The 24,724-nt window shown below is 49.9% G+C and overlaps 1 protein-coding gene and 1 long non-coding RNA gene across 3 annotated transcripts; both read left to right on the top strand.

The window, feature by feature from the left end:
* Window positions 1–2,185: 2,185 nt before the first annotated feature.
* Window positions 2,186–8,169, top strand: TWIST1 (twist family bHLH transcription factor 1). The gene is made up of 2 exons (XM_081164012.1): window positions 2,186–3,335; window positions 7,325–8,169. The coding sequence occupies exon 1, from the start codon at window positions 2,666–2,668 to the stop codon at window positions 3,299–3,301; it is 636 nt and encodes a 211-aa protein (XP_081020138.1). The 5' UTR covers window positions 2,186–2,665; the 3' UTR covers window positions 3,302–3,335; window positions 7,325–8,169.
* An 8,373-nt stretch (window positions 8,170–16,542) lies between these two features.
* LOC308570240 lies at window positions 16,543–22,604 on the top strand. 2 transcript variants are annotated; one of them, XR_014001025.1, is made up of 2 exons: window positions 16,543–18,921; window positions 22,320–22,604. It is a non-coding gene; the product is annotated as an uncharacterized lncRNA (long non-coding RNA). The 2 variants fall into 2 exon arrangements; XR_014001026.1 differs by lacking the exon at window positions 16,543–18,921 and adding an exon at window positions 18,963–20,379.
* Window positions 22,605–24,724: the final 2,120 nt, after the last annotated feature.

A 24,724-nucleotide genomic window follows, 5' to 3' on the forward strand; every position in this document is an offset into this window, starting at 1 on the left:
AAAAAATATTGTAGATCTTGATTCTGTTTTTTATTTTTAGAGATAGACGGAGACTCAACAAACCTTTTAGAAATACTGTATGCAAACTCCTTTCGTATTGCAGTGACCTGATTTTTTTATATAATTAAAAAGAAAACCGCATTTATTGCCACTCGCTTTATGGAGGTACTACCCTACCCCCCATGGGCTGCTTACTTACTTACTTACTTTTGGGGGGAAGGGGAAACAACCAAGCAAGAAAACCACCTGTTCTGAAATGGGGGGAGAGAAGGGGAATGCTGGAATCAGGTAGGAAGATAGCCAAATGATAATATAAAATCGAATATGCTACAGAACAACAATACACCTCCCTTCAAATAAAATAATAAAATAAACGGAAACAGAAAGTCTGAATTAAGAAATCTCGTAGGTTTCAGAACGACTCCTTGCACTTGCACACACGCTGTTTTAGGAATATGTGCCTATGGAATTTCACTGGGGAGAAAAGCAGGGTATGTGTGGTGTGTTTATGACAGCCAAGCAAGCAGATACATCTGAACCGCTTTTACTTTCAGAAAATAACATATCCTCAAAATGGGCCCATCTTCCATTTCCCTCAAACACCTTGACGATTCTATTCCCCTGGATGTGGAGTCATTCAGATCCACATGGCTCCTTTTCTAAGCCAATGGCCTTCATATTCGGGTGCTCTCCTTGGGCCAATCCTCAACCCCAGGCCCTCTGGGGAATGCCCAGTTGACGCTGAGGATTGCCCCAACACGTCCAGTTCTAAATCCGGTTTGACGACGAGTCTCATACGAGGTTTGTGTTCTTCGGGGTTTCTTCTTCGCGCTAGGATGGAAGTGGGTGTGAGGTGACGGAGTCTGAATCTTTCTTCTCCTTTTTAACCTTTCCAATGATTTTTGCATCTACTGAAAATTAGCGGGCATGCCTGTCCCAAACGAGCCCTCCCGCCTTTGGAAGCCGGTCCCAGCGGGGTTCCCTTCCCAGCCAGCCAGCTCAGGACTGCTGCAACCCACGGAAGAGGATTCGCTTCAGAACCGATTCGTATTGTGGACACATCGTTTCTTTCCCCCGCGAGTGACATCACCCGGCTTGCTGACCCACTGCCCGAGAAGCAGAGAGATGTTTTGCCTGGGCGGGCTGCGCTGAGCGGGCGCAGAAGCGCTTAAGGAAAAGGGAGCCTCTCCAGGTCGCTTGTCAATTTCACCTCCTCGCCTCGAAAAGCCGCAACTAAGGAGGGGAAACCGCCGAGCGAGGCGCAAAGCGATCAAGTTCCCCGAACTGCCATAGGTGGAGGGTACAGCCGCCGTCCTCCCGGAGCGATCCCCAGAGCCCTTAAGCCGGGCTACTGGAATGCAAGGTCGCCCCTTGATGATCTGAGGGTTTCACTTCCCCGCTAAAGCGGTGGGGGGCTGGCAGCTGAGTTCACACGCTAATTGCACTGCGGAGCGAAACTGGATTAGAGGCTTAAGTAAGAAGCACTGCGGATTGGGAGCCGGTTTAAAATTTGAATCCGCCAGCTCTGCAGGACTCCGGTCCTCCTCTTAGCCATCTTCACCCGGAAGGAAGTCCCGTGGATTCTTCACGGGGATTCACTTCCAGAACTTGCGCCTACCTTTAGGATCGCAGCCCTTCCAAGGAAATGCGTTGGGAATCGGAGCGGAAAAGGAGACTGGTGGCGATTTGCTTTAGCTGGATTGTTGCGGGGATCCTTCCCCACTCCGCGGTCACAATTTGATCCCCAACCCATTGATCTGGAAGGCTCATTGCAGTTGCGAACCAATGGCTTCAGCGATCCCAGACCTGCTGAAATATACATGCGAATGAGGGTCTCGGAAGCCAATCCTATGGAAGCCAACGGGCCCTGCTTTCAAGGAAACGGGGTGGGATGCGAAGGTATTGATTTTGATCTGAGCAAAAAACAACAACCTGGCTTTGCTGAGGGAGTGTGTTTAAAAGCGCAATCTCGGAAGGAAACGGCTTGCTGAGTTTAGGAGGCCGTCAGAGGGGGAATCGGGGTTCTCTTTTGCTATATTTAACAAAAACTCTTTTTCCGAAAGGCGGAGAGCAATCTGCTCCGAGACCTACTTCAAACGAGGGGAACCCGGGGGTTTTGGAAGCGGGGGCTCCTCCACTCGATCTCTGGCTAACGGTCTGGGAACCGTTTGGGAGGGGAAGGTGCGGGGGGGAAGCGGAAACTTTCCTCTCAACCTCGGCAAAGTCCCTCCTCTCCACGTCAAGCCAATGACACCGCTGCCCCCGAACTTTCCGCCAGCAGGAGCTATAAGAGCGTCCCTGGCTGCAACTTTCGCCCAACTCCCAGCCAGCTCCAAGGAGCCATCGGGAGGGGAGCTGACACCGCCAGGGAGATTTCCACCTTCCTCGTCGTCCTCTCTCTTTCTCTTTCTCTCTCACTCTTTCTCTTCTTCCCCCCGGCTCCCGATGGCCTCCCCCCACCCACCCAACTGAGGCCCTCCCCCAAGCCCCCACCCACCCACACCCTGGTCCTCCTCCTCCTCCTCCTCCTTTTCTTCCGCAGGCCCAGGATCCAGCCAGGGGGAGCTGGCTGGCTAGGCACCCTCTCCTCCTCCCCCCTCTCCTCTCCCCTCCTCCCTCGCCCCCTAAAAAGGGCTGCTCAGCGCGCTGCGGGTTGGCCCCCGAGATGATGCAGCAGGACGAGTCGAACTCTCCAGTCTCGCCCGCCGACGACAGCCTGAGCAACAGCGAGGAGGAGCCCGACCGGCAGCAGCAGCAGCTTCAGGGCTCCGGCAAGCGAGGGGGACGCAAGAGGCGATCGAGCCGAAGGAGCGCCGCCGGGGTCGGCGGAGGAGGCGGAGGCGCAGGAGGAGGAGCCGGCGGGGGGATCGGTTCGGCGACCGAGGAGCCGTGCAGCCCGGCGCAAGGCAAGCGGGGCAAGAAATCCGGCGGAGGCGGCGGCGGGAGCAGCGGAGGCGGCGGAGGCGGGAGCAGCAGCGGAGGGGGCAGCCCGCAATCTTACGAGGAGCTCCAGACGCAGCGGGTGATGGCCAACGTGCGCGAGCGGCAGCGCACGCAGTCGCTGAACGAAGCGTTCGCGGCGCTGCGCAAGATCATCCCGACGCTGCCGTCGGACAAGCTGAGCAAGATCCAGACGCTCAAGCTGGCCGCGCGCTACATCGACTTCCTCTACCAGGTCCTGCAGAGCGACGAGCTCGACTCCAAGATGGCCAGCTGCAGCTATGTGGCCCACGAGCGCCTCAGCTACGCCTTCTCCGTCTGGCGCATGGAGGGAGCCTGGTCCATGTCTGCCTCTCACTAGCCTCCCGCGCCGACTGGCCCGGCCGGAGACCGAGGTAAGCGGGAAAGGGACGCGACGGGACGGGCAGGAGAGAGAGAGATCTGGGATCTGGGATCTGGGAAGGAGGAGAGGGCCCGCGCTCAGACTTGGCCTTCGCCGTGGGCCTGCTGGAGCAGCCTGACTCTCGAGGAATCCCTCTGAGACGGGCGGGCGCAGCTGGACTGCAGCCTCGCCTAGACTGCGAAAGGAACTCGCTTTGCGCACGATCTCGGGACCCCGGACTCACATCCGGGTGGAGCGGCCAAGTTCCCTGGAAAATCGGGGCCTTTTGCCTGCAGGCCAAGCTGGGCTAGGCTTCCTTGTGAGGAAGCACTCTTGTCTCACAACCTCTCTCCCCTCCTCTCGATCCTTTGCTTGAGAAAGAGAGAGTTATCCCCCAGTCCCTTTGAATCCTCACTTCAGTGCTAGTTAAGAATCCGTCCAAGACCGCTGGTACTTGCAAAGATCCATAGGGAGAGAGCCTCTCTCTCTCTCTCTTTCTTGGAGACGGGAGAAAGAGGGCCTCTAGGACGCTCCCTCCCGGTTTCGGAGATGCTGAGGCTCGCCCGCCACTCTGACGCCTCCTTAACTTCCCGCATCCTCCTGAGTAAGTCCCTCTGGACTCCAGAGCGGACTAACTTTTTTTTCTGGGGTGGAAAAAAAGCATTCGACTAACACGCCCTGCCTTCCCCCAGCTTTCAAAGATGGAAGGCTGCCTTTCCAAAGCAGCGCGCGTAGGCCTTAGCAGCCCGGCTTAAGCGGGATGGATTTCCGCGTGCGGGATGAAGGAAAGTCAGGCTAGACCAATAGGAGCAAGCGAAAAAGCGAGGGTAGCAAGTCGCCTTGGATGGCAGAGAGCGGGGTCCACCCCTGAAGTGTATTGTTAAGGCATCCATCTCCCTCCCCTTCTGAACACGTGTCCTACCGGGGTGCACCCCGAATCCTCTCTACCCGATCCAAATTCCTTGGTGGTGGGGCAAGGTTGAAACGGGACTGCAGACCCGCAGCCTGAGAAGGGAATTCGGCCAAAAATCAAGAAGAGGGGAAAGCCTTTATTTAAAATCCCAATTGCTAGACAGTCCTCCATGCACGCAGACACCCCGCTCGCAAACAATCAGCGAACTCGCTGGATTCGCCAACCCAAAGCAGAAAAGCTCCCACTTCGGCATTTACTGTATTCGAGTCGCCCTCCACTTCGGGGGAGATCCGGGTGATCCCATCCCAAGAAAGCTTCCTTGGAGGCCACTTCGGCTTGAAAAGGAAGAAGTAAATTCTTGAGTAGGAAGGGAATCGCATTTCCTAACGCCGACCCACACACCCACCGCTAGATCCTCGACACACGCTTTCTTGCGGAGGTCCTCTCTTGACTTCCAGGCTGGTTAACTGGCCGTGGAGCCGGCCAGAAATAACACGCAGTCCACAGAAGCGTCTCCTTTAAAGAGCATGTGCCCTGCGTTGGGCCGTGGCTGTGGCGTTAAGTTTAATGTTTTGTTTAGTTAGCCCCACCCAAAAAAATTTGCGGACTTTCCAAATGCGTTGATTCCGAGGGAGCTCCTTCCCAAGGCAAGGGCTGTTGGAAGCAGATCGCGGGTTGTGGGGAGTCTTAAAGGCGCCTTTTCCTTTTCTCGCGAAAAAAATCCTGTATGCCTGTGGCATCGGGGTCCCGAAGGTCTGATGGGACGTTGACTGATTCTCGCTGGGATTCTTAGGCAAGTTGGATCGGCCGCCCTAAAGATAATCTCTCAAATTACGCAACTAAACTGGTTTGGGCGTAGTGGTGACTTCTTATTTAAGGTTTGCAAAGCCTTCTATGTTGGGTTAGAGCCTCAGAGTCAGCGCACGCCGCTTCATTTTTTAAGAAGATCAATGAGCCCCCATAATCAAACAGGTCCTTCTTATGACTGACTGTTGCAGCCTCTTTCCATGAGTAAGTCTCACGGAACCCAGTCAGTCCTTGCTGCCAAATTAATATGCTTAGGTCAGCAGGCGGCTCCTGTGCATGTTTACTCGGAGGTAGGTCTCACGGAGTCCGGTCGAGCTGGTAGCCAAGCATTGACTTGTCCCAGCCTAGAGACCGGTGGCACCACCATGGAAGAATCTCAAGTACATTTGTTCCTCCATCCTGATGCTGCGCACAACACCTAGGGAGAAAACCTAAGGAGCAAGCATGGATAGGATCGAGCTGTTAAATCTGCTTTCTTGGAAACTAAATGGATTTGAAGCCTTAATTCGAACCTTTATCAATAGTACACATCAATACTGATCGAAATGGTGCTGGGATGGAGCCTTACTCTGCTGAGGGTTACTCAGCCATGTAAAGCTGCGGGAGAACTCAAAGAGACACTCAGCTCACAAACGTTTGTAGTTTTTAACCTCTCACAGAGCTGCAATTCCCAGCGCCCTTAAGGAACTACAGTTTCCGGGGTTCTTTGGGCGAAGTCATGAATTTGAAATGAGTGGCGTGTAGGCAACCTGAGTCTTCTAACAAAATGTGGCAGAGTATAATGAGATGTTCAAGGGGGAGCCTGGCCCGAGAGATGGTCGCAGAGTCTCCCCTATTGGGGCTGCAGCTCCATTAACTGACTTCCGAGTAAATATATAGAAGGAGGCAGTAAGTCTTCTGGCTTGCGGCCTTGCTTGCTTTGAGGAGGACAGGCACGTGGGAATGTTCTACACGTTCCTGTCCGTGGAATCTTCAGGAAACGCTTAGGGTGGCGTGGGACTTTGGGAGAAAAGGAAGCACCGCAACTCCCGATCCCATTCATGTTTACTGGGAAGTCCGACCCACCCAGGAGCGCAGCTTAAGGTCTTGTCTTGTGCAGACGGACTTAAAGACGGACCCTACTCTGAGCTGCATATGACATTCCCCAGGGAAAACACGCGCAGCACCCGGGTGATGCATAGCTGCAATCCTATACTGTACACGCTTCCCCCGGAGCAAAAAGTCCCTTCGGCTCAGCAGCGGGGATGAATTGGGGTGCAAATGAGACTATCCGGGCAGCCAGGGTTCCTCGCCACCACAGCTCCCCTTTGAAGGCGTTTGGGGGTTTGCTTCCAAGTAAACATGATCGGGATTGGAGCATTACGTGAAGCCAAGGGCCGCCCAGCATTTTCTCCTCCAGTAGCATCAGGCGACTGCTGAGCTAGGCCGGAGGTTGAGGGCCCAGACCAGAGCGCCTACCTGGTCAGGTTCAACAAAGCAGCTTAACTGTCACGGGGATCGCAGCGTGCAATCGAATCGCAATCGGCAGCCTGCCCGCCAGCCTCCTACCGCCTCTCTCCGGATGGGCACGACCAGCCTCTGCTTCCCCTCCCCCCCAAAAAAAATATTTGTTTTGTTTTAAAGTTGTGCCTCAGTCTCCTAGCAGTACTTACAGCGCACCCAGGGAAATTAGGTAGGGACAGCTCATGAACCATTATTATAACTATGATTCCTTGAAGCGACTGGGAAAGGATCCACCTCGGGTTGCTGAACAGGCTTCCTTCTGAGGGGACCTGCTTCCAAGTAGCTGAGCTTAAGAGCACCAGGGGGGAGCGGTCCCCCCCCCAATGCACTAGATTCGCCTAGATATCCGTAACACTCCCCTCTGCGCGTTTCCGAATTTCATGCCTCTCCAGCAGGGCCCTCTCCCGTCCTTCCTTTGTGCTTTAATTCCTCCTTCCCCCCAACCCCCGTGGACACACAGAAGCACATTGTGTAGAGCTGGCTAGAATCAAACATTTGGAGCGGTGTTATTTGCTGGAATTGTGACGCCGCGTATTTTTAAGCCGCCCTTCAATCGTACTCAACCAGGGCGGTGAACCAAAATATATACATATATAAACAATGGACATGTACAGAGATAGAAAGTAACAGAACCTAGAGAAGGGGGTGTTTCAATTTTAAAATTAATTTAAACATATGCCTCTTTCTTTTAATATATGTGCGCAATAGATTTCATTTACCATTTCCAGTAACCAACATTCCCTTCTTCTCTTTCTCTTTCTGTCTCTGGGTTTTTGCAGATGGCATTTGTTCCCAAAGAAGGAGAGAAAACGGACAATCTAGAGAGAGACTCTGCACTTGGACTCGGCTCCCCTCCTTTGTTTTTCTCTCCCCCCTTTGTTCCCTCTAAGACAATATATAACGCCAAGGATTTTCTTGGAAATTGAGCGGCGTTCTTGGCCCACGTTGCAAGGAGCAGGGCGTTGGGAGACCAGGAGAGGCGAGAGAGACCCGGGGGGCGGGGGGCTCGGATGGTGAGGCGGCTGATCCAGAGGCGGCCAAAGGGCCCTACCAGACATCTCTGCATTCTGATCAAAAATCTGAACCGGTTTTATTTTTATTTTTCTATTTTGACGAAGAATGTTGGAATTTAACTTTTTTTTCCTCTTTACTTCCTTTTTTTTTTTGTTCTTGCATGCATGCATTCCCAAGAGAGTTTATGAGCCACTCATGAAAGGAAATACGTTACTGTGGACTCCCCCCATTCCCCTCGCTCTCTTTTTGGAACAGATCTAATGACAGAGAAACCCGGGGGAAAAACCCGTTTAGAACGAGTGAGAAAGGAAAAAATATTTTTTAAGGAAATATGTTTAGGGTAGCTATGCATTATGGGCTCCAAAACTCTTATATCCTGCTCCTCTTTCATTTATATTTTATTTTTCCTGCAAGAAAAAAGGAGGGGAAAATGGGGTGGGGGGAGAGCGAGAGGAAAAAAATGAAACATTCTATTTATTTATTGATGACCCATGTTAAAAAAAATGCAAATAGATCCGGTGTCTAAATGCATTCCTATTTTTATGATTGTTTTGTAAATATCATTGTATATTTTTTTTCCTGCAATAAATAAATTGAAATGTTAAAAGAATTTTAAAGTTTGGTCTGTACGGAGGAAAGCGGGCTTGAAATTGAAGGTAAATAATGCTCGATCGCGTAGATCTGAAATTACCCAGGAGAGTAAGGGGCCAGGGTCAGAGGGGGGGGGGGGAGGGAATAAAAACAAACGAGAGAAAAACGCAAATAAACTAGCTACTGACAGACACATGAGTGTTAATTATTGAGACAGCTTTATGATTCTGCTTGACGGTTTTGCAGGACTTCGGATTCTCTCCCCCTTTTAATCAAAATAGCGAATTTTATAATGGTAAAGTGTAGCGTATTGTTATTATTATTATTATTATCATCATCCTCATCCTCCTTCGATCTAAATTAAGAACCACCCATTGGTCTGCATGTAATTTCTCCACCGCTGTGTTATCTCGGGCGGGCAGATAAAGGTGCCCAGCGGTCGCGTAGCTATTTGTGTTTGTTGAGGGTTTGGGGCGGAGTGGAGGTTGATTGAAGCCCATCCATAGTTTTGTTTTTGTAACGAATTAAGTCGGGAGCAGGGAGTGGGTGGTGGTTTTTCACACCTGCCTCCAGAAACGTGTGTTCGAAAGTAAGGGTGGGGGAGAGAGATCGCATTGATTTTGCTGGGACTGACTTCCTCGGATCAGGCACGGATCAGGCACGCTGGCTTTCCAATGAGAAGTGGCGAACCCTTGACGTGCGCGGCGTTGCAGATAGATGACCGAAAGTTTGAGCCTCAGACTTGAGGTCTTCAGACTGTGTGTGTGTGTGTCCCCTTACCCCCGCCCCTATTGTTTTGTTGCCATCGATCAGACAAATAGACGGTACTGCCGCAGAAGGAACTCGACGACGAATGTCCATGCAGGGGGAAAAAGCCCACGTCCAACTCAACGCCTTGCAAGCAAAGAAGCCCCCATTCATTCGGAGGGAGCTTTGCTTCCAAGCAGCGTGTCCGGCTATAGCAAGAGCCCAGCGGTGATCAAAACGGTGGCTCGGAGGCGAGCGGCTTACTCCAGGAGTAGGGAAAACCAAGGTCTCCTATTTCACTGCTTTTCTTTTTTTTAAGGATCAGTTTTTATGTTGTTGTTTCACACCAGGCGAACAAATGGCACGTCGGGCAACCCCTGGGCTCGCCTTATCCCTTCCCAAGTGACGCGCACCCCCCAGCCCCTTCATTCCACTTTATATAAGCCGAAGTAGAGGCACTCCCGATCTAACTGACACGGTTGGGTGCGACGCGATCCTCCCCGGGGTGCCCATTAGATAGAAGCCCGTTGCGAACGTCGAGTCCCGAGTTGGCGCCTCTAGCATTTCTCAAGCCAGAGGCAACTGGGCTTCCTTTCGTGTAAACGTGCAATAAGATCCGGCAGCACATCTCCCCCGCCTCCCCCGCCCCAAAACTATTCGGATCGGATCCAAAGCGCCTTCTGACGCCGACCTACGGTTCAGATCCGCGCGGGTTTACACTAGAGGAAGCGAGCTGCCTGCCATGCAAAGCGGTCCTTGAACCGCATTTGTGTTGAAATGGAAGCATCTGGGAGGTAGCAGATGCCAGTTTGCTCTGTCTTAACCATGTCTGATTACTCTGGTCGTATAAATAAGCCGGGCTGGTCCCCCTCATCCCAACCATCCCTGTTTGTTTTGCTCAGGTTCGGGTTGACGTTTCCGGATGCCTTGTTTACCTTTCCCTGGCCATCCTTAGGCCACCTCTCGCCGCCTTCCCCAGCTCCTCACGGTTCTCACCATCGGCCGTGTCGGGGGCCGGTGAGCGCTGTTGACAGAATTTTTAAAATAAATAGATAGATAAACGGCAGAGTTTATTTGTGTTTAAGGGGATTAGCCAGGACTTTGACAAAACTGGATTTGAGGCTTGCGGAGGTCCACCTCCCCACCCCACCCCCCGTCAGAAGGGTACTCTCGGCAGTGTCGCCCAGCAAGCTTTGAAATCGACCGGATTTCCCCAAATGAAGTGGCCTGAGATTGCAGAAGATCTTGGGGGGGCAGTTCCGACCTCGAGGAGAGCTAGAAAGCAGAGAGCAAGAATCAGAGCATGGTCTGTGCTGTTGAAAAAAGGTAAGCTACAAAAACCTTTGTCTAGTCTCCCTCTTGAATGGACTTGATCCTAAAAGTTGTCTCCGATTGGCATTTATCGGTGGAGATGGTGTGCGGTAGTTGCCATTGGTTTTTCTGGAAGCCTGTTTCTAAATCTATGGATCTCCATGTAAATCTGACGCTCACGCCCTACTCGTGAAATTCGAATTCATTCATCTACTCCGAGAGGAATTGGTTTCAGTTCGGTTCCTCGGACTGCAGACGCTTGCGAGGAGTAAGTCTTCCCCTTGGATTCAGTGGGGGTCAATGTGCACAGGATCACGCTGCTTAGTACTGTATCTTGGGTCCCCACACATGGGACTAACCCTTTTTGAATCCAGTGGGACGTACTTCTGAGCAAACGTTTAGGCCTACACGCCTTCCTGTTTTTTCCAGCCTAACTTTCTTCTAAGAAAGTATGTTCAGGACAGGGCTCCAAGGCTAAAATGCACTTCCTGAGGAGCTGAGCCCCTTTTAAACCAAATAAAGATGCACAGAATTATCTCAGCCTTACAGCCAGAACTGGACAATGCTTACTCGGAAGTAAGGCTTGCTGATTTCCCGCGGAACTGATTTCCAAGTACTCTCTTTTCTAAAGGCTGCCCTAGGCTCTGGCGCTGAAAGGAGATCCGATGTCATTCTTTGCATACTTCTGTGCGGAAGTGAGGGCAAACACCAGTGGGATTCGCTTCCAGGTAAAAGGCGTCCGGGTGCCTGCTTCGGTTTCATTGGGCGTGCTTGAATATACAGGCGACTTTCACTGGGATGGGAGCCTTGAGATGTTATTCGTTGTGCTGGAGGGTGGGGAGAACGTCCGTCACGCCTGAAGAGGGTTTCCAACTAGGGCAAAGAGTGGAGAACTGGTGACCTTCCAGAATATTGTTTGGACTCCAGCTCCAATCACCCCTGACCATTGGCCACGATGGCTGGGACTGATGGGAGATGAAGTCCAACAGGCCACCGTCCTCCCTCCCCTTTCTGAAAAGGGGCCAAAGGCACCTTTCTCTTCCACTCTCTTTACGCTGGCTGGCTGGTGGTATTGGTATCCTTCCTGAGTAAAGGATCATAGATTTGTAGATATCCGGTTCTTTTATTTCACCCCTTGTTCCTTTCAGAGAGGGGAGGAGCACAGGAGCCAACTTCTGGGCGCCAAGGTCTCCTCAGCCCCCCAGTAAAATATTTGAGGGGGCCATGCTCCCCTCAAAGTTTATGGCCATTGCCATTCAGATGGTGTGCATACGCCGAGTCTTGTGATTGATTATGTGGGGCAGGGTTTACCTGCCCCCCAACCTAATATTTTATTCAAGTTGGCACCCCTGGGAGGGAGGGAGAGGATGCTGCCGTCTCAGTCGAGATGGCCCTTTAGGGAAATGTTTGGGATTTAGGACATTGTGGGATTAGCTCAAGCAGGAAGGCGTTCGCTTGGTATACTAAAGAGCCATAGGGTGGATTCTCGCATTCTCCAGCTCGCCACCTGCTTTGGGTATTTTGGGGGCCGGTGCAGACTGCTGTACCTGAGAGACCTGGTTCAAGTTCGCACCCCACAGGACCCAACTCCTAGGTGCCGAGGTCCCTTCGCCCACCCCACCCCAAATAAAATATTTGAGGGCTCTGACCTCCTCAAAGTTGATGAGCAACGGTGTGTGCGCTCCCTGTCTTGTGATTATGTGAGGCGGGGCTTACCTCTCCCCTGCCCCCATTTTTTTATTCAAGCTGGCACCGCTGCCCCCCTCAATGGTGATGGCCACTGGGTGACTTAGGGCTAGCCACTGTCTCTCAGTTTCACCTACCTTGCAGGGTTATTGTGAGGATAAATTGGAGGAAAGGTGATCCATAGATGATAGATAGATAGATCTCTCTGTGTGTAACATAAAAAAACAAGGATGGCTATAGTTTTCTGAGCATTGAGAAACTCGCTGACAATTGGTGGGGAGAGTCAACGCTGCATTTGGAGCACCCAAACTTTTCTGACTTCTCTCTCCCCCCTCCCCCCTCCCCGCCCCCCCCCAAGCCTTGTACGTTCCTCACCCACTGATCTGCTTCCCCATAACGAAGCCGGCCATGTTTGGTTGCCATGGTGTTCATCCTCTTGCGAAACAGGGCTCTGATGACTGGCGAGAGGACTTGGACCACTCAGAAACCTGGAAGAAGACAAATGAATTCTGGGATACCCCCCCCCCCAGCAACCCACTTCACACACACATACCTCCCCTTTAATTTTGCAAAGGCTCCTGGGACTTTTTCTTTTCTTTTCTTTTTGCCAATCAAAGGGGGAGAGAGCGAGGGGGCTCCGGCTGCCCGTGGCCTGGTGCAGGGAATGGAGTGTGCGGCGCTGGGGCTGTTGCTACTGCCCTAGAAGCAAAGCAACCTTTTGCTGCAACTTGGCCCTCGCGCGCGCTGGAGAGAGAGAGCGCGAGAGAGAGCGCCCGCGGAGCCTTCTTGCACATTCCACGGTTTGGCAAACGCCGATCTAGTTATTTTCTCTAGTCCAGTATCAAATTCTTCTCAGGCATACGATTTCACTTGAAGTCCTGCCCAGGAATCCTTCAAAGTGAGCGTTTGTCCCCGCTCTCATGATGTCAGGCGGTTTTTCCCTGCATCTGTAATCTTTTTTTAAAAAGTTTTTTTGTTTTTGTTTTTTGAGGGGCGAGGGGAGATGAAAAACAAACTTAAATGTGCGGGGAAACAACAAATGTTAGGGAAGTCCAAGCAGATCCAATGAAAAGGCGCGTGTATTTGGGTGGCATTGGTGGTAGTGTTTGTGCCTAAGTCTTAACTTCGTCCCATGCAGTGACGGGGCTTTGGGCTGGGCGGTTTGGGTGGCGCTGTCCTGGGCATGTTTACACGCGAGTAAGCCCTTCTGGTTTCCATGGGGCTTGCTGCAAAGTAAAGGGCTGCGAGGACTGCTGTTTTAAAGGACGATCCTAGGCAGGTCTACTCAGAAGTCAGCCTCCTTGAGATCAGCAGGGCTTACTCGAATGTAGGGGTGCACAGATACTTTAAAGACACGGGGCCCCTTTTCACTACCCTTATCGTTAGTACTTATCACGGTGGTCGTGTTTTCAATACTTTTTGCTCCTGCAAACGTTTCAGGGTATGCATGCTGCGTTTCCAATTGGTGCATGTCTCGTAACTTTTTATGCCCCAAATATTCCGGGTTTGTGTTCCTCTTTTGTTGAGCTATAGCGGAAGAGCGTCCCTGCAGACCGCGCTTATGCTGTAAAGTTGGGAAGACACTGCAGAACAACGAATAAACCGGAATACTGTGTGGATGGACCAGTGGAACTCCACCAGTAATTCAGTATTATTGTGTCAACGATGGCACGTTGCAGAATACACACCCACACACAAACCAGTCTGGAGGGCCAGGTCCACTGGGATACCCTTAATTTTCATTTCCAGAGGGGTTGTATTCGTCTGTTGCAACACAAACAGTTAAGAGTCTTGTGGAGCAGTGACAAATTCATTATGGCATAATCGTGGAGTAGAGCTTACCTCGAAGTAAAGGGGTGCTGGACCGCAGCCCTGCTTGGGAACAGGTTCAGGAAATGGATGGAATATTCTGAGTAAATAAGTGGGTGGGTTTTGGTTTAGGCGGGTATCTAGGTTTAGAAATCCTAATGTTTCGAGAAGTCGCCTTTTGGATCTTAAGAATGTATTGGGGTATATGATGAGCGGCAGGAGACCCTACCTAAAACACCCAAACCGAAGCAATTACGTTATATCAAACGATGCAATCCGTTAGCATGCAAATATTAGGGCCCTGGGGGAAAAACAACCCTCATCAATTTATATTATATTATATTACATTTATTTAACCGGATTTATATACCACACAATCCTCATAACCTCTAAGCGGTTAACATGAATTATGCATTATTGAGTTAACTCAAAAGTGTCCTATTATTCACCAGGATTCATCTTAGGGTACACTTAAAAGGTAAAGGGACCCCTGACCATTAGGTCAAGTCGCAGAGGACTCTGGGATTGCGGTGCTCATCTCGCTTTACTTGCCGAGGGAGCCGGCGTACAGCTTTCGGGTCATGTGGCCAGCATGACTAAGCCACTTCTAGCGAACCAGAGCAACAGGAAACGCCATTTACCTTCCCGCCTGAACGGTACCTATTTATCTACTTGCACTACGTGCTTTCGAACTGCTAGGTTGGCAGGAGCTGGGACCAACAACGGGAGCTCACCCCGTCGACCTTCTGATCTGCAAGCCCTAGGCTCTGTGGTTTAACCCACAGGGCAACCCGCGTCCCTTGTAAGTACACTTACTGGAGAGTAAATCCCACTAAATGCCATACTTACTTTTGAGGAACTACATAGGTACGTAGAAGCCCTCTGGTAGAGCAATCGGGGTGGGGATCGCAGCTGGAGTGTCGGAAAGAAAATCCCAGGGCAGTCAAGGAAACATATTTCGAAGTAATATGTGTTCAATATTTAAGCAAGGAGACCTACTTTCCTAGTCAATATAAATATGATTACCGTGGCTGTGTAGCACACCATACATTAAAAGCACATATAAAGCGTACTTCCCAGGAATCCTGGCAACTGTAGTTTGCCCATGGCAGCACTGTAATTTGCAGCACCCTTAACAAATTCCAGTGCCCAGGATCCTTGGGGGGTGGGTGCTTTTAACACATATATATGCTTACGCCGCCCCTGTGTGCTTGACTGAGGTTGTAAACTGAGACTCAGGTTGTAAACCTGAAAGTCACCTTACCCTGAGTCAGACCAGGGAGAGGTATGATTTGGGGATAGCTCACATTTTATTTGTGGGGTGCTGCTGAGACTTGTAAATCTCAGCTCTTGACTGAGGCTGTTCCTGCGGCTTTGGGTTCAGTGAGAAACTCGTGGGAAAGAACCCTCTCATTCGAGTACTGCCTGGAAAATCGTTTCAGGGGCCACTCTCCTGGTTGCTACTGGACTCCAACTGCTATCGACTGGGGCTGATGGGAGTCGGAGTCCAGCAAAAGCTGGAGGGGCCGCAGTCTCCCTCCCCATCCATGATGCGGATCCGTGACACTTAATTCCTCCCCGCCGCGCACTTCTCTGCGAGGAGGCTCCATTGAAAGCCTTCCAAGGACTCTTGGGTGCCAGTTGGTACAACAGACCAGATTCAAGCCGAGAGGAGGAACCTCAGAGAGACCTGGGAAGAGAATCCCACAAAGCCACCCTAGACCATGAGACTGAGCACCAAAGATCAGCGATGAGCACCCCACGGGTCTTTGCACCACACAACAGCACGACCCATCGCCTCCAGATTCAGCCTTATATCGATCGTTGCGTGCATTTTGAAGGACGGGTAATAGCAATAAGTGATCGCGACTCGCCTTCTTCTTGCGGTTATTGTGATTATTGTGATTTATTATTATTATTATTATTATTATTATTATTATTATTATTATTATTATTATTATTATTATTATTATATTATTATTATTATTATTATTATTATATTATTATTATTATTATTATTATTATTCCCCTTTTATGGGCTTCGATTCCGATTCGGGATTCTGCATTTGCAGTTAGCGTAACACCTTTTGTTTCTGTAATAGAGCAAAGGGAGTCAGGTAGGGTACCTGCGCATCCCAAGCCTCGGTTTGCGCCTCAGTAGTGCTTACTCCAGAGTAACTGTGCATGGAGTTACAATCCTAATGCACGTGCTGCTCAAGGGAGCGTGCATAGAATCGCAGCTTTGGTCCATTTTCTTTAAGCAATGCCATCGGAAGAAAGAAAGAAAGAAAGAAAGAAAGAAAGAAAGAAAGAAAGAAAGAAAGAAAGCCTCTAGGTTTAGTGAAATAAATGAGGTCAGGCCCCACTCCAGAGTCTGGAAGACCCGGGAAAATTAGAAGCTTTCGGCCCCAAACCGGATTGATTCGTTCACAAAACAACATAATCTCCCCGCTTCCCCTTTCTCCAGGCAGAGAACATTGTACACGATCCCCCACCATTTTTATTTTTTTAAAAATGCGTTTTCTTTCCCCCTCTCTCCTTTGCAGTAGTGCTTTTTTCTTTTTTCTTTCAAACTTCGGCCGACTTTAAATGTTCTTGGCAAATCAAAGCACGTGTCCTTTGAAGAAGGTGTGTAATTGGCGTTTAAGGCATGTATGGAATTCCCAGATGTCTATAAAATAAGAAAGTGCATTTGGCAGGTCACTTCAAGGTGGAGCAGGTTAAAATCACTCGCACAGGCTGCCCCCCTCCACATCCCCCGCCCTCTTCTGAACAGCAGACCCTGTTTCCACTTTAGAAGCAACTGAGCACGTGATCGGCGAATCCAGAAAGGGTTGCCTTGCTTGGGAATAATCAATATTGGATTTAAAAGACGCCGAGAAAGAGGTTATTTTAAGCAGTCGCATCCTCCCCCCCCCCCACCCCAATCTGAGCTTCCACTACATAAAAATCACGTGATTTAAAGCAGACAGACAGCTAAAAAGAAGCAACATTGGAATGGGAAGATCTCAGCCCTTGAACTAATTTACTTGGGAATAAATCTCATCCAAATCAGTTGCATTTCGCTTCCCAGTAAACGTGTTTCGTATTGGGGAGTGGATTTTCTCTCTCTTTCCTAAACAGTGCTTCGACATGCCCACGTCGATTTGACCGGTTAAAGGAGTCCTTCATCAGCTAGAATCCCTGGAAGTGGTTCTGAATCATAAGATCCAACCCTCAATTTAGAAACCCAAAGAAAACCGCCCGGTTGCGCTTTCCTCCGAAAATGTCATCTCTCTAGATCACGAGGTTTTAATATAAGGGAGGGAGAGAAAAAATATCTTCATGAAATCGACCGATGTTCATGGTGTGGTGTGCCAGCTTTTGAGTGATACAGCACTCTTCCTCAAGACGCCTGTTGCGGGAGGGGGAGGAGAGGCGTTTCTCTGAATACAGAATATCTCCACCCCGTTTTCCTTTATTTTCTTAAATTGCCAGCTTTGAGGAGGGATAGTGTTCTTCAGATCAGGGACACTTAGTGTCATTTCCGGGGGGAGGGTCTTACCCAATCTGCCTGCTAAACAAGTAAGCTTTTCCCCCCAGGTAGATACTCTCGGAATAGGCTAAAGTGGTTAAATATAGGTTAGATTACAACGCAGTTAAACGGCCATTTTTCTTTTGAAGGTGGGAATACAAATTCCTCTTTTTAAACTGACCAACCAAAATGTTAGGAGAAAGTGATCAAGCTTCAGAGTCCAGGAGATATCATCGATATTAAGCCAAGCGGGAGGAGGGTGAGGTGAGAAATTTGGCTTGATATTAAACTCATGATGTCGGCGTTGATCAAAAAGTAGTTTTTTGTTGTTGAAACCTCTTAGAAGGTTGCGGAGAAGGAACTATTCCATTTCAGAATTTACTCTGTTGAAGAGTCCTGAGTTACTGGGAAGCTGGCACATTTCTGAACCTTGCGTGATCCCAATAAAGGTCTTCTTTTACTGTCTCTGTTTGAATTTTGTTCTAATGGCCAATATGACTTCCTGCTTTTGATTAGTCTCAGATGCGTCTTTTTGCCGCAGCTGTGTATGAAATGGTCTATCTTACACATACGTACATGGTAAGCTTTTTTTTTTTGCAATTCGATTTGAAAGGGTGGGAACACGCCGTTCAAGAAAGGAGTGGCATCTTAAAAGACTTAACAGTGAAATCTGGTATCTACTCAGAAGTAAGTAAAGGGACCTTTGTTGTTGTTGTTTAGTCGTTTAGTCGTGTCCGACTCTTCATGACCCCATGGACCAGAGCACGCCAGACACTCCTGTCTTCCACTGCCTCCCGCAGTTTGGTCAAACTCATGTTGGTAGCTTCGAGAACACTATCCAACCATCTCGTCCTCTGTCGTCCCCTTCTCCTTGTGCCCTCCATCTTTCCCAACATCAGGGTCTTTTCCAGGAAGTCTTCTCTTCTCATGAGGTGGCGAAAGTATTGGAGCCTCAACTTCACGATCTTACTTACTTACTGGGACCTTACTCCCAGGTAAATTGGCACAGAATCTTCTTTGGGCAGCGGACGAAATCTGATGCCCTCAGAGATCTGCGATGCTGCAAGCCTCCCTTTCTTGGGAATAAACGCCATGGAACTGAATGGGACTTGCTTCAGGGTGGGCACGTATTGCATTGCTCTGCTGCTCTCTCCAAATGCCGCAAGCCTCTTTGCGGTGACAAAACCCTAGAATAAAAACTACAAGGAAGTAGAAAAAAACTCGACCCCCTTTGAGAGCGCTCAAAATGTCTGATTTTTCATGCGCCCGATTTTTGTTGACGAAGAGGAAATCTTTTCCTGCAGAAGCTGAATGCGCGGGCGGCAGCTGGTGGCATTTTCTTTGGTCAAGGAGAGCGTCCCATTCAAGGCAATGGGACTCCCGAAGTCAGCCTGTAAAAGGCACGGATCTTGAGGGTTGTGTCCAGGCTTTCGTATTTTCTTTGGAGAGGTGTCAGTCTTTCCAAAGAGAGATGTCAGTCGCGTTTGCCGCTTTGCCTTCACAGCGGACGTCAGTCTTGTTGTAACCTAATCGGCAGTCAAATCGGGTTGACATCTGCCTGTCGTGGCCTCGAACTGTCGAGGCTGCGCCGAGAACGCGCTTGTTGTCACGTCAAAGCTTCAGAGCTGAGGAGGACAGAAGCTTGACTTCGCTTTCTCCTTCTCGGTTGTCACCCTCACGTGCCGAGAAAGGAATATGAAACAGGTAAGGGTCTCTCGATTCGAATTCGAGCGGAAACACCCACCAAACACCGACCGATCCGAATCCTCGTCCCCTAAAAGGAAGCCTTGACGATTCTGTATTTGGAACGGAAAGTTCTCTTGCAAAGGAAATAGGCTGCGGAATAGCAACAGGGTGAAGGGAGGTCAGTGCGACTTTCTTTCACTTTGCACGGCCCGATCCGATGCGTGTTTACTCGGGAGTAAGTCCGAGAGAATTCCACAGCGCTCCGCACCCTTTAACATTGAGGAGGAATTGGCCGCATCCGGTCGAATGTATGCAAACGGGCGCAACGGGTGGCAGCTTGATCTTACGCGCACGTTTACACGAAAGTATAATTCGCAATAGTGTTGGGTCCCAAACAACTGCATAGGATTGCAGCCTTAAGTGTTGCAGCTTTCGCTCGCCGCCAGCCCCCGCAGCTGCCGATTTTGTTCCAAATTATGTTTTCTGTGATTATGTGTGGACGGACACATAATTTAGAGTGGGCGGGGGGCGATCCTACTGCCAGCACTGAAAAAGGGGAGCTTCACAGCTAAGCAGGTACCTGAAGGAGCTTGATTTTGGCCAGATGTTGGAATTGAGGGTGGAGGGATTGTCACGTGAAGCGAACAGATGTGGAAATTGCCAGCCGGGCACTTCCCCCTCCTCCCCCGTCTTCTTGCCAGTGAACAGCCAGAGCCAGGCTTGGAAGAAAGGAAGTTGAAGTTTAAATCGAGGAAACAACCCTCCGCTCCCCACAATGCCCCGTTTTTTATTGCTTGTAAAGACTTTGCCTTGCAAAAAACGGAGGAACGCAGGAAGCTGCCTTATCCGGAGTTAGACTGCTCGCGCGGCTAGCTCGGTATTGACAACGCTGAGTGGCAGAAGGTGTGCAGGATTCTCTTCCAGGTCCTACCTAGAGATGCCAGGGATTGAACTCGGAATCTTCTGTATACAAGACAGATGCTTTACCGCTGAGCCAAGAGCCTTCTCCTTTCCCATTTCCGTCCCTTTGACATAGTTCACACCCCCCACCCAGAGAGAGAGAGAGATTTCCACCGCTCTTGTCCTATGGTTTTGCCCAACATGGGGCTCCAAGCCATGACCCTGAGATTAAGAGTCTCATGCTCTACCAACTGAGCTTTCCAATGTCATATTTGAGTGCTGAGCCTTAACCTTGGAACCTGGGGAGACGTCATCAAGCAGATTGCCTCTGAGCAAGTGCAGAATGTATTATTTATTTATTTATTTATTTATTTATTTCGATTAGTGGGAACACCCTGCGGGTTGCAGAACAGAGGTGGTAGGCCCCGCCCCTCCAGGTGTTATTAGGTTCCCTGACCAATGGCCATGCTGGCTGGGGCTGATGGGAAATGGAGTTCAAAGACACCCTGAGGGCCGCCCACAGGCGCCTCATTCCCCGTGGTCGAACGTGGGTGGGATACCTGGCTGAACTATTAGGTGAGTTTCTGAGTATGCGACCCAATTCTTGAGAGTCTTTAGCTGACAGAGGGTCCCGTCGGTTCCAACGAGGCTTGGAGTCCAGCCCATCCATGTACTGTAATCGACTCCTAGCCCAGAGCTAGAGCCCACACCTGGACCTGACACACCGAAGGTCCCATGTTGAAGTTCCTGGCATAACTAGTTAAAAGCAGCCCCTGATGGGGAAAAGCTTCTTCCTACTTTAAACCCTGGAGAATAGCAGCTGTCAGCCAGAGCAGGAGACACTAGGCTGGACGGGGTCTCTGACCTGAGGCAGGGCAGCTTGCTGTGCTCTTATATGCAGAGTTCCCACTGAATTTCAGTGGTCCCAAATGAGGGCAGCGCTTTAACGTGGAAGTCAAGTTTTCTTGCATTCAGTTCAGCCGGGCTTACTCTCCCTGCCTAGCCTACCTCACAGGGTTCTTGTGAAGATGACAGGGATCTTGTTCCTATGAAGAAAGGTGGTCTAAAAATAGACTAATGTAGCGGACCTTTTGTCAATTTCCAGAAGGAGAGCCAGGATAGTTGTGGCAAAGATTCGGAAAGAAGGATATACATTTGTATCCGCTTCCAAGCACTCTAGTCCTCAAAAGCTTCGTCATAGTGGAGTTGTTCTACTCTTCAAGCTTTTTGATAGAATCATAGAGTTGGAAGGGGCAATGAGAGTCATCTAACCCGCCTGCAATGCGGGAGTCTACGACTCGCTTCTATAACAGTCTTCAATCTGGGACAGGCAGCCATTGCTTCCCCCTCCAGATGTTGTTGGACCACAACTGCCATCAGTCTCAGGCAGCATAGTCCGCAAACAGGGATGGTGGGAATTTAAGCAATACTTTTCCTTGGATAACCCTTGTCACTATTTTTATCCCTCACCAACACTGTATAAGAGACACATCCCAGAGAGGGAATACGCACCTTCCCCCCCCCATGCCTTCTACAATAGACAGCGGCGGACAGGTGGTGAACCCCTCTGTACCCCCACTCCTTGTCTTCCCTTGGCTAGTCCTTAAGTGATCTACAACGGACCCAAGATGAATTAAGTGCCTGTTATAACATGGCGCTCTCCAAATACTGTTAGAATACAACGCCCATCTTCCTTGACCATTGGTAATATCGGCTGAGACCGATGGGAGTTGTAGTCCAACCATGTGTCAAGGGCACCATGCTTGGTACCCCTTTGAACAGAAATTAAAGGGAATAGAATTGATAGTGCCCTATCCTGGATGCAATACCCGTCGATATCTTTGGTTTGAGGTGTGTCAATCTGCTATCCTTAGCTGGCTCATCTGAAAGAAAGAGCTGTCGAAACCCGAGAGACCGACTTGCAAGCAATCGCAGCGATGGAGGCTGCAGAATTTCATTGGTATGGGTGCTCTTTGGAAAGTTACTTTCTGAATAAATTTTGCAGGGCAATCATCTGCTTGTGGGAAGCCCCATGGTGCAAGGTAGGTCTTACTTCCGAGTAAAAACAGATAGGCTTGCACTACAAATCACGACTAAATTATCAGGCTCCAATCCTATACACACTGACTTGGGAGCAACTCACCAGGAGTTATGTATTGACCTGCGCATATATATTTCCTCCTCACCACCACCACCCCCCAAAAAACACCGCAATTTGGATTAGGAGAATCCTCCATGCTGAAGGATGCTGAGTTGAATTTGCGTAGGACAGAGCTGACTTATACACAACCTTAACACAACGCTGGTCTCCCCATCTCCATCGGTCACGTCGGGTATGAGGTATCTTCCATCTATTTTACTATTCTGTAAAATGGAACCAAATCGAACAACTTCCCTTGTGTGTTCATGGTTTAGATGGCCACGATGAATTTAATAAAGGGTTACAGAACAAGGCAGAACGTTGTACCCCACTAAAAACAAAACCCCCACACTTCAATACCTTTTTTTTTTGGTAGGAACTGAGCGCTGAAGTACCATTAAAACTTGTGTGCCTTATTGAATACCTGGAGGAAAACGAGGGGTGTGCGCAGCGATCACACGACGTGGCCTTGGCTATGACAAAACCGGCTTCAGTGTTTCTCCAGAAATCCAGCGGCCGGTGACCTTGGAGGCAACATCTTAAGCCGACCTGCCTCACAGTGATCTGGTTGGGTGGTTGTTGGGAGTTTGAGAAAAACACACATGGAAAATACTCGATGTAAGCCGTTTTCGACCCTTTTTAGTAAATGGCTGCGCCTTTGTTTTGGAGAGTGATTCTTTTAGAACTTGAATAACACCCACAGCTTTCCCCCTCACGGTTGCAAATCACTTCCTAGAAAATGCCCAGCGCAACCTGCACGTCTAGGATTAATAGGGGTGGGGGGCAGGCGAACCCGGTCGCCACCCATAGTCCAGGAGTTCCCTGGAGGAAATGTACTTTTCATCTACAAACCAGGAATGGATCCGAAGCTGGAAGTTAAAGTCAGGCTGCAATCCTCAGGCTATTTCTTTGACAGTTAACCTCCTCGAAACAAACAGGATCCCTTCCAGAGAATATAAGGTGGGATCGTTAACGTGGCATTTCTGTTTCAGAAATCTGAATTAAAGAGGACGCTCTCTGGGCCCATATGTCTGGGGACACCGTTGCTACAATGGAGGCTGCCTTCTGTCCACTGGTCCATGTAGCTCACTGCTGTCTACATTGACCGGCAGCTGCTCTCCAAGGTTCATGACTGGAGGTATTGTAAGCCCTACCCAGGAGGTAGAGCTCAGCCAATATAGAGCATGAGACACATCATCTCAGGGCCGTGTGTTCAAGCTCCGTGATGGGCAAATATGCCTTCATTGCAAGGGGTTGGACTAAATGACCCTCGTGGTCCCTTCCAATTCTATGCTTCTATGACCTGCTAGGATTAGAAAGGGGGTTTCCAGCTCTTGTAGGGACGTTTTATACCCTGTGTGTAATTTTTTAGAGGATCTAAGGCCAGAGCCCCACTAGTTTCAGTTTCGACCAGACATCACACGACTGTGTGAAAGAATCAGCAGGAGCAGGTTTTTGTTATGGCACAGGGAATGATGTGGCAGAAGAGACTGGGCAATGGGGCTGGGCAATGGGGACGTGTCCACCTGTTTAAGCACAGACAGTGGATGGGCGGCTGGGAATCCTGAGAGAATGCCTTTGCATCTCTGGATCAAGGCCTCTGGGTGTTCCTAGCTTGGATCAACCGTTTTGTTAGGAATGATGTGTTTTTGGTTTTCATTTTTTTAATTAAGCTATATTTCTAATAACCTTTGTATCATGGGGGGAGGAAAAAACCACATATTGCCATTTGCTCCTTAACTGGCCTTGGTGGGACCCTGAATGCAGCTTTAAGGGAGACCGCAATAGATAATTTTGCCTTGGAACAAGGGCATAGCGACCAGAAAATGAAAATGCATAGCAAGCGGTGGGTCATATACAATTGCCACACTAAATTTATTTCCCCAGACAGTGTTGCCTCCTACCAGGAATGGTGGTAGATGCATTGGCTGTGGCAAAAAGCAAAATTGCTGTGATCAAATGGCAAGAAAGACATCTACAGACACGCTCTGTAAGAACCTCTCGCCACGACAGTCGGGCTTCTTCTGACTGCTTTGGGCCACGCCTTCAAGTGTGGGAGGTGGTTTTGCGAACAAAAGACTGCGCCAGGCCCCCGCCCCGAGGCGCTTACACGTTGTAATAAATTATAGAATTATAGAGTTGAAAGGGACCCAGATGGTCATCTAGTCCTTGCAGGAATCCTGCTCACAGGATTGGGCAAAGGGGTGGAAGATGGAGAAAGGCTGAGCACTGAAGCTCTGCTTAGTTGCTGCATAGTAGAGTCCTGCTTGTTCCCTTGCTCTCGACCCCATAAACGAGCATCTCGCACCCGCAGTGTATTTCAGCCATACAGAATCGGAGTCACACCGGAGTCACACCGCAAAGCCCTTAAACGCCCGAAGATGGGCGCGCATCAAACCAGCTGGAAGGTTGGTTGCGCAGGGCGCGACGGGATTGTGTGTGAGTTACCGTCGAAAGAGGCACACCCTGCCACGAACCCCATTGAACTGAACGAGAAGACGGGCAGCGCTTCTGTTCCTTTCAATGACTTCTCCGTGGATCGGGCCCTCTGTCACGATTATTATTCCAAGCGGGACTTGAATTATCGATGCCACTGCGCAGCTCGCTCGGATTCGGGGCGCACTGACTTATGCTAAAGTTAGCCGAGCACACGAGGACTTCTGACTCAACATCCTCCCCGTCCAGCTGTCGGGATTTCGGCCGCTGGTTGGAGGCAGCGGACTCTAAACGCACCTTTTCCGCACACCCGGTTTCGGGAGGGCGGCTCGCTTTTCGGGTTTA

Source organism: Podarcis bocagei (genome assembly GCF_964188305.1).
Source record: "Podarcis bocagei genome assembly, chromosome: 12".
Taxonomy (NCBI): domain Eukaryota; kingdom Metazoa; phylum Chordata; class Lepidosauria; order Squamata; family Lacertidae; genus Podarcis; species Podarcis bocagei.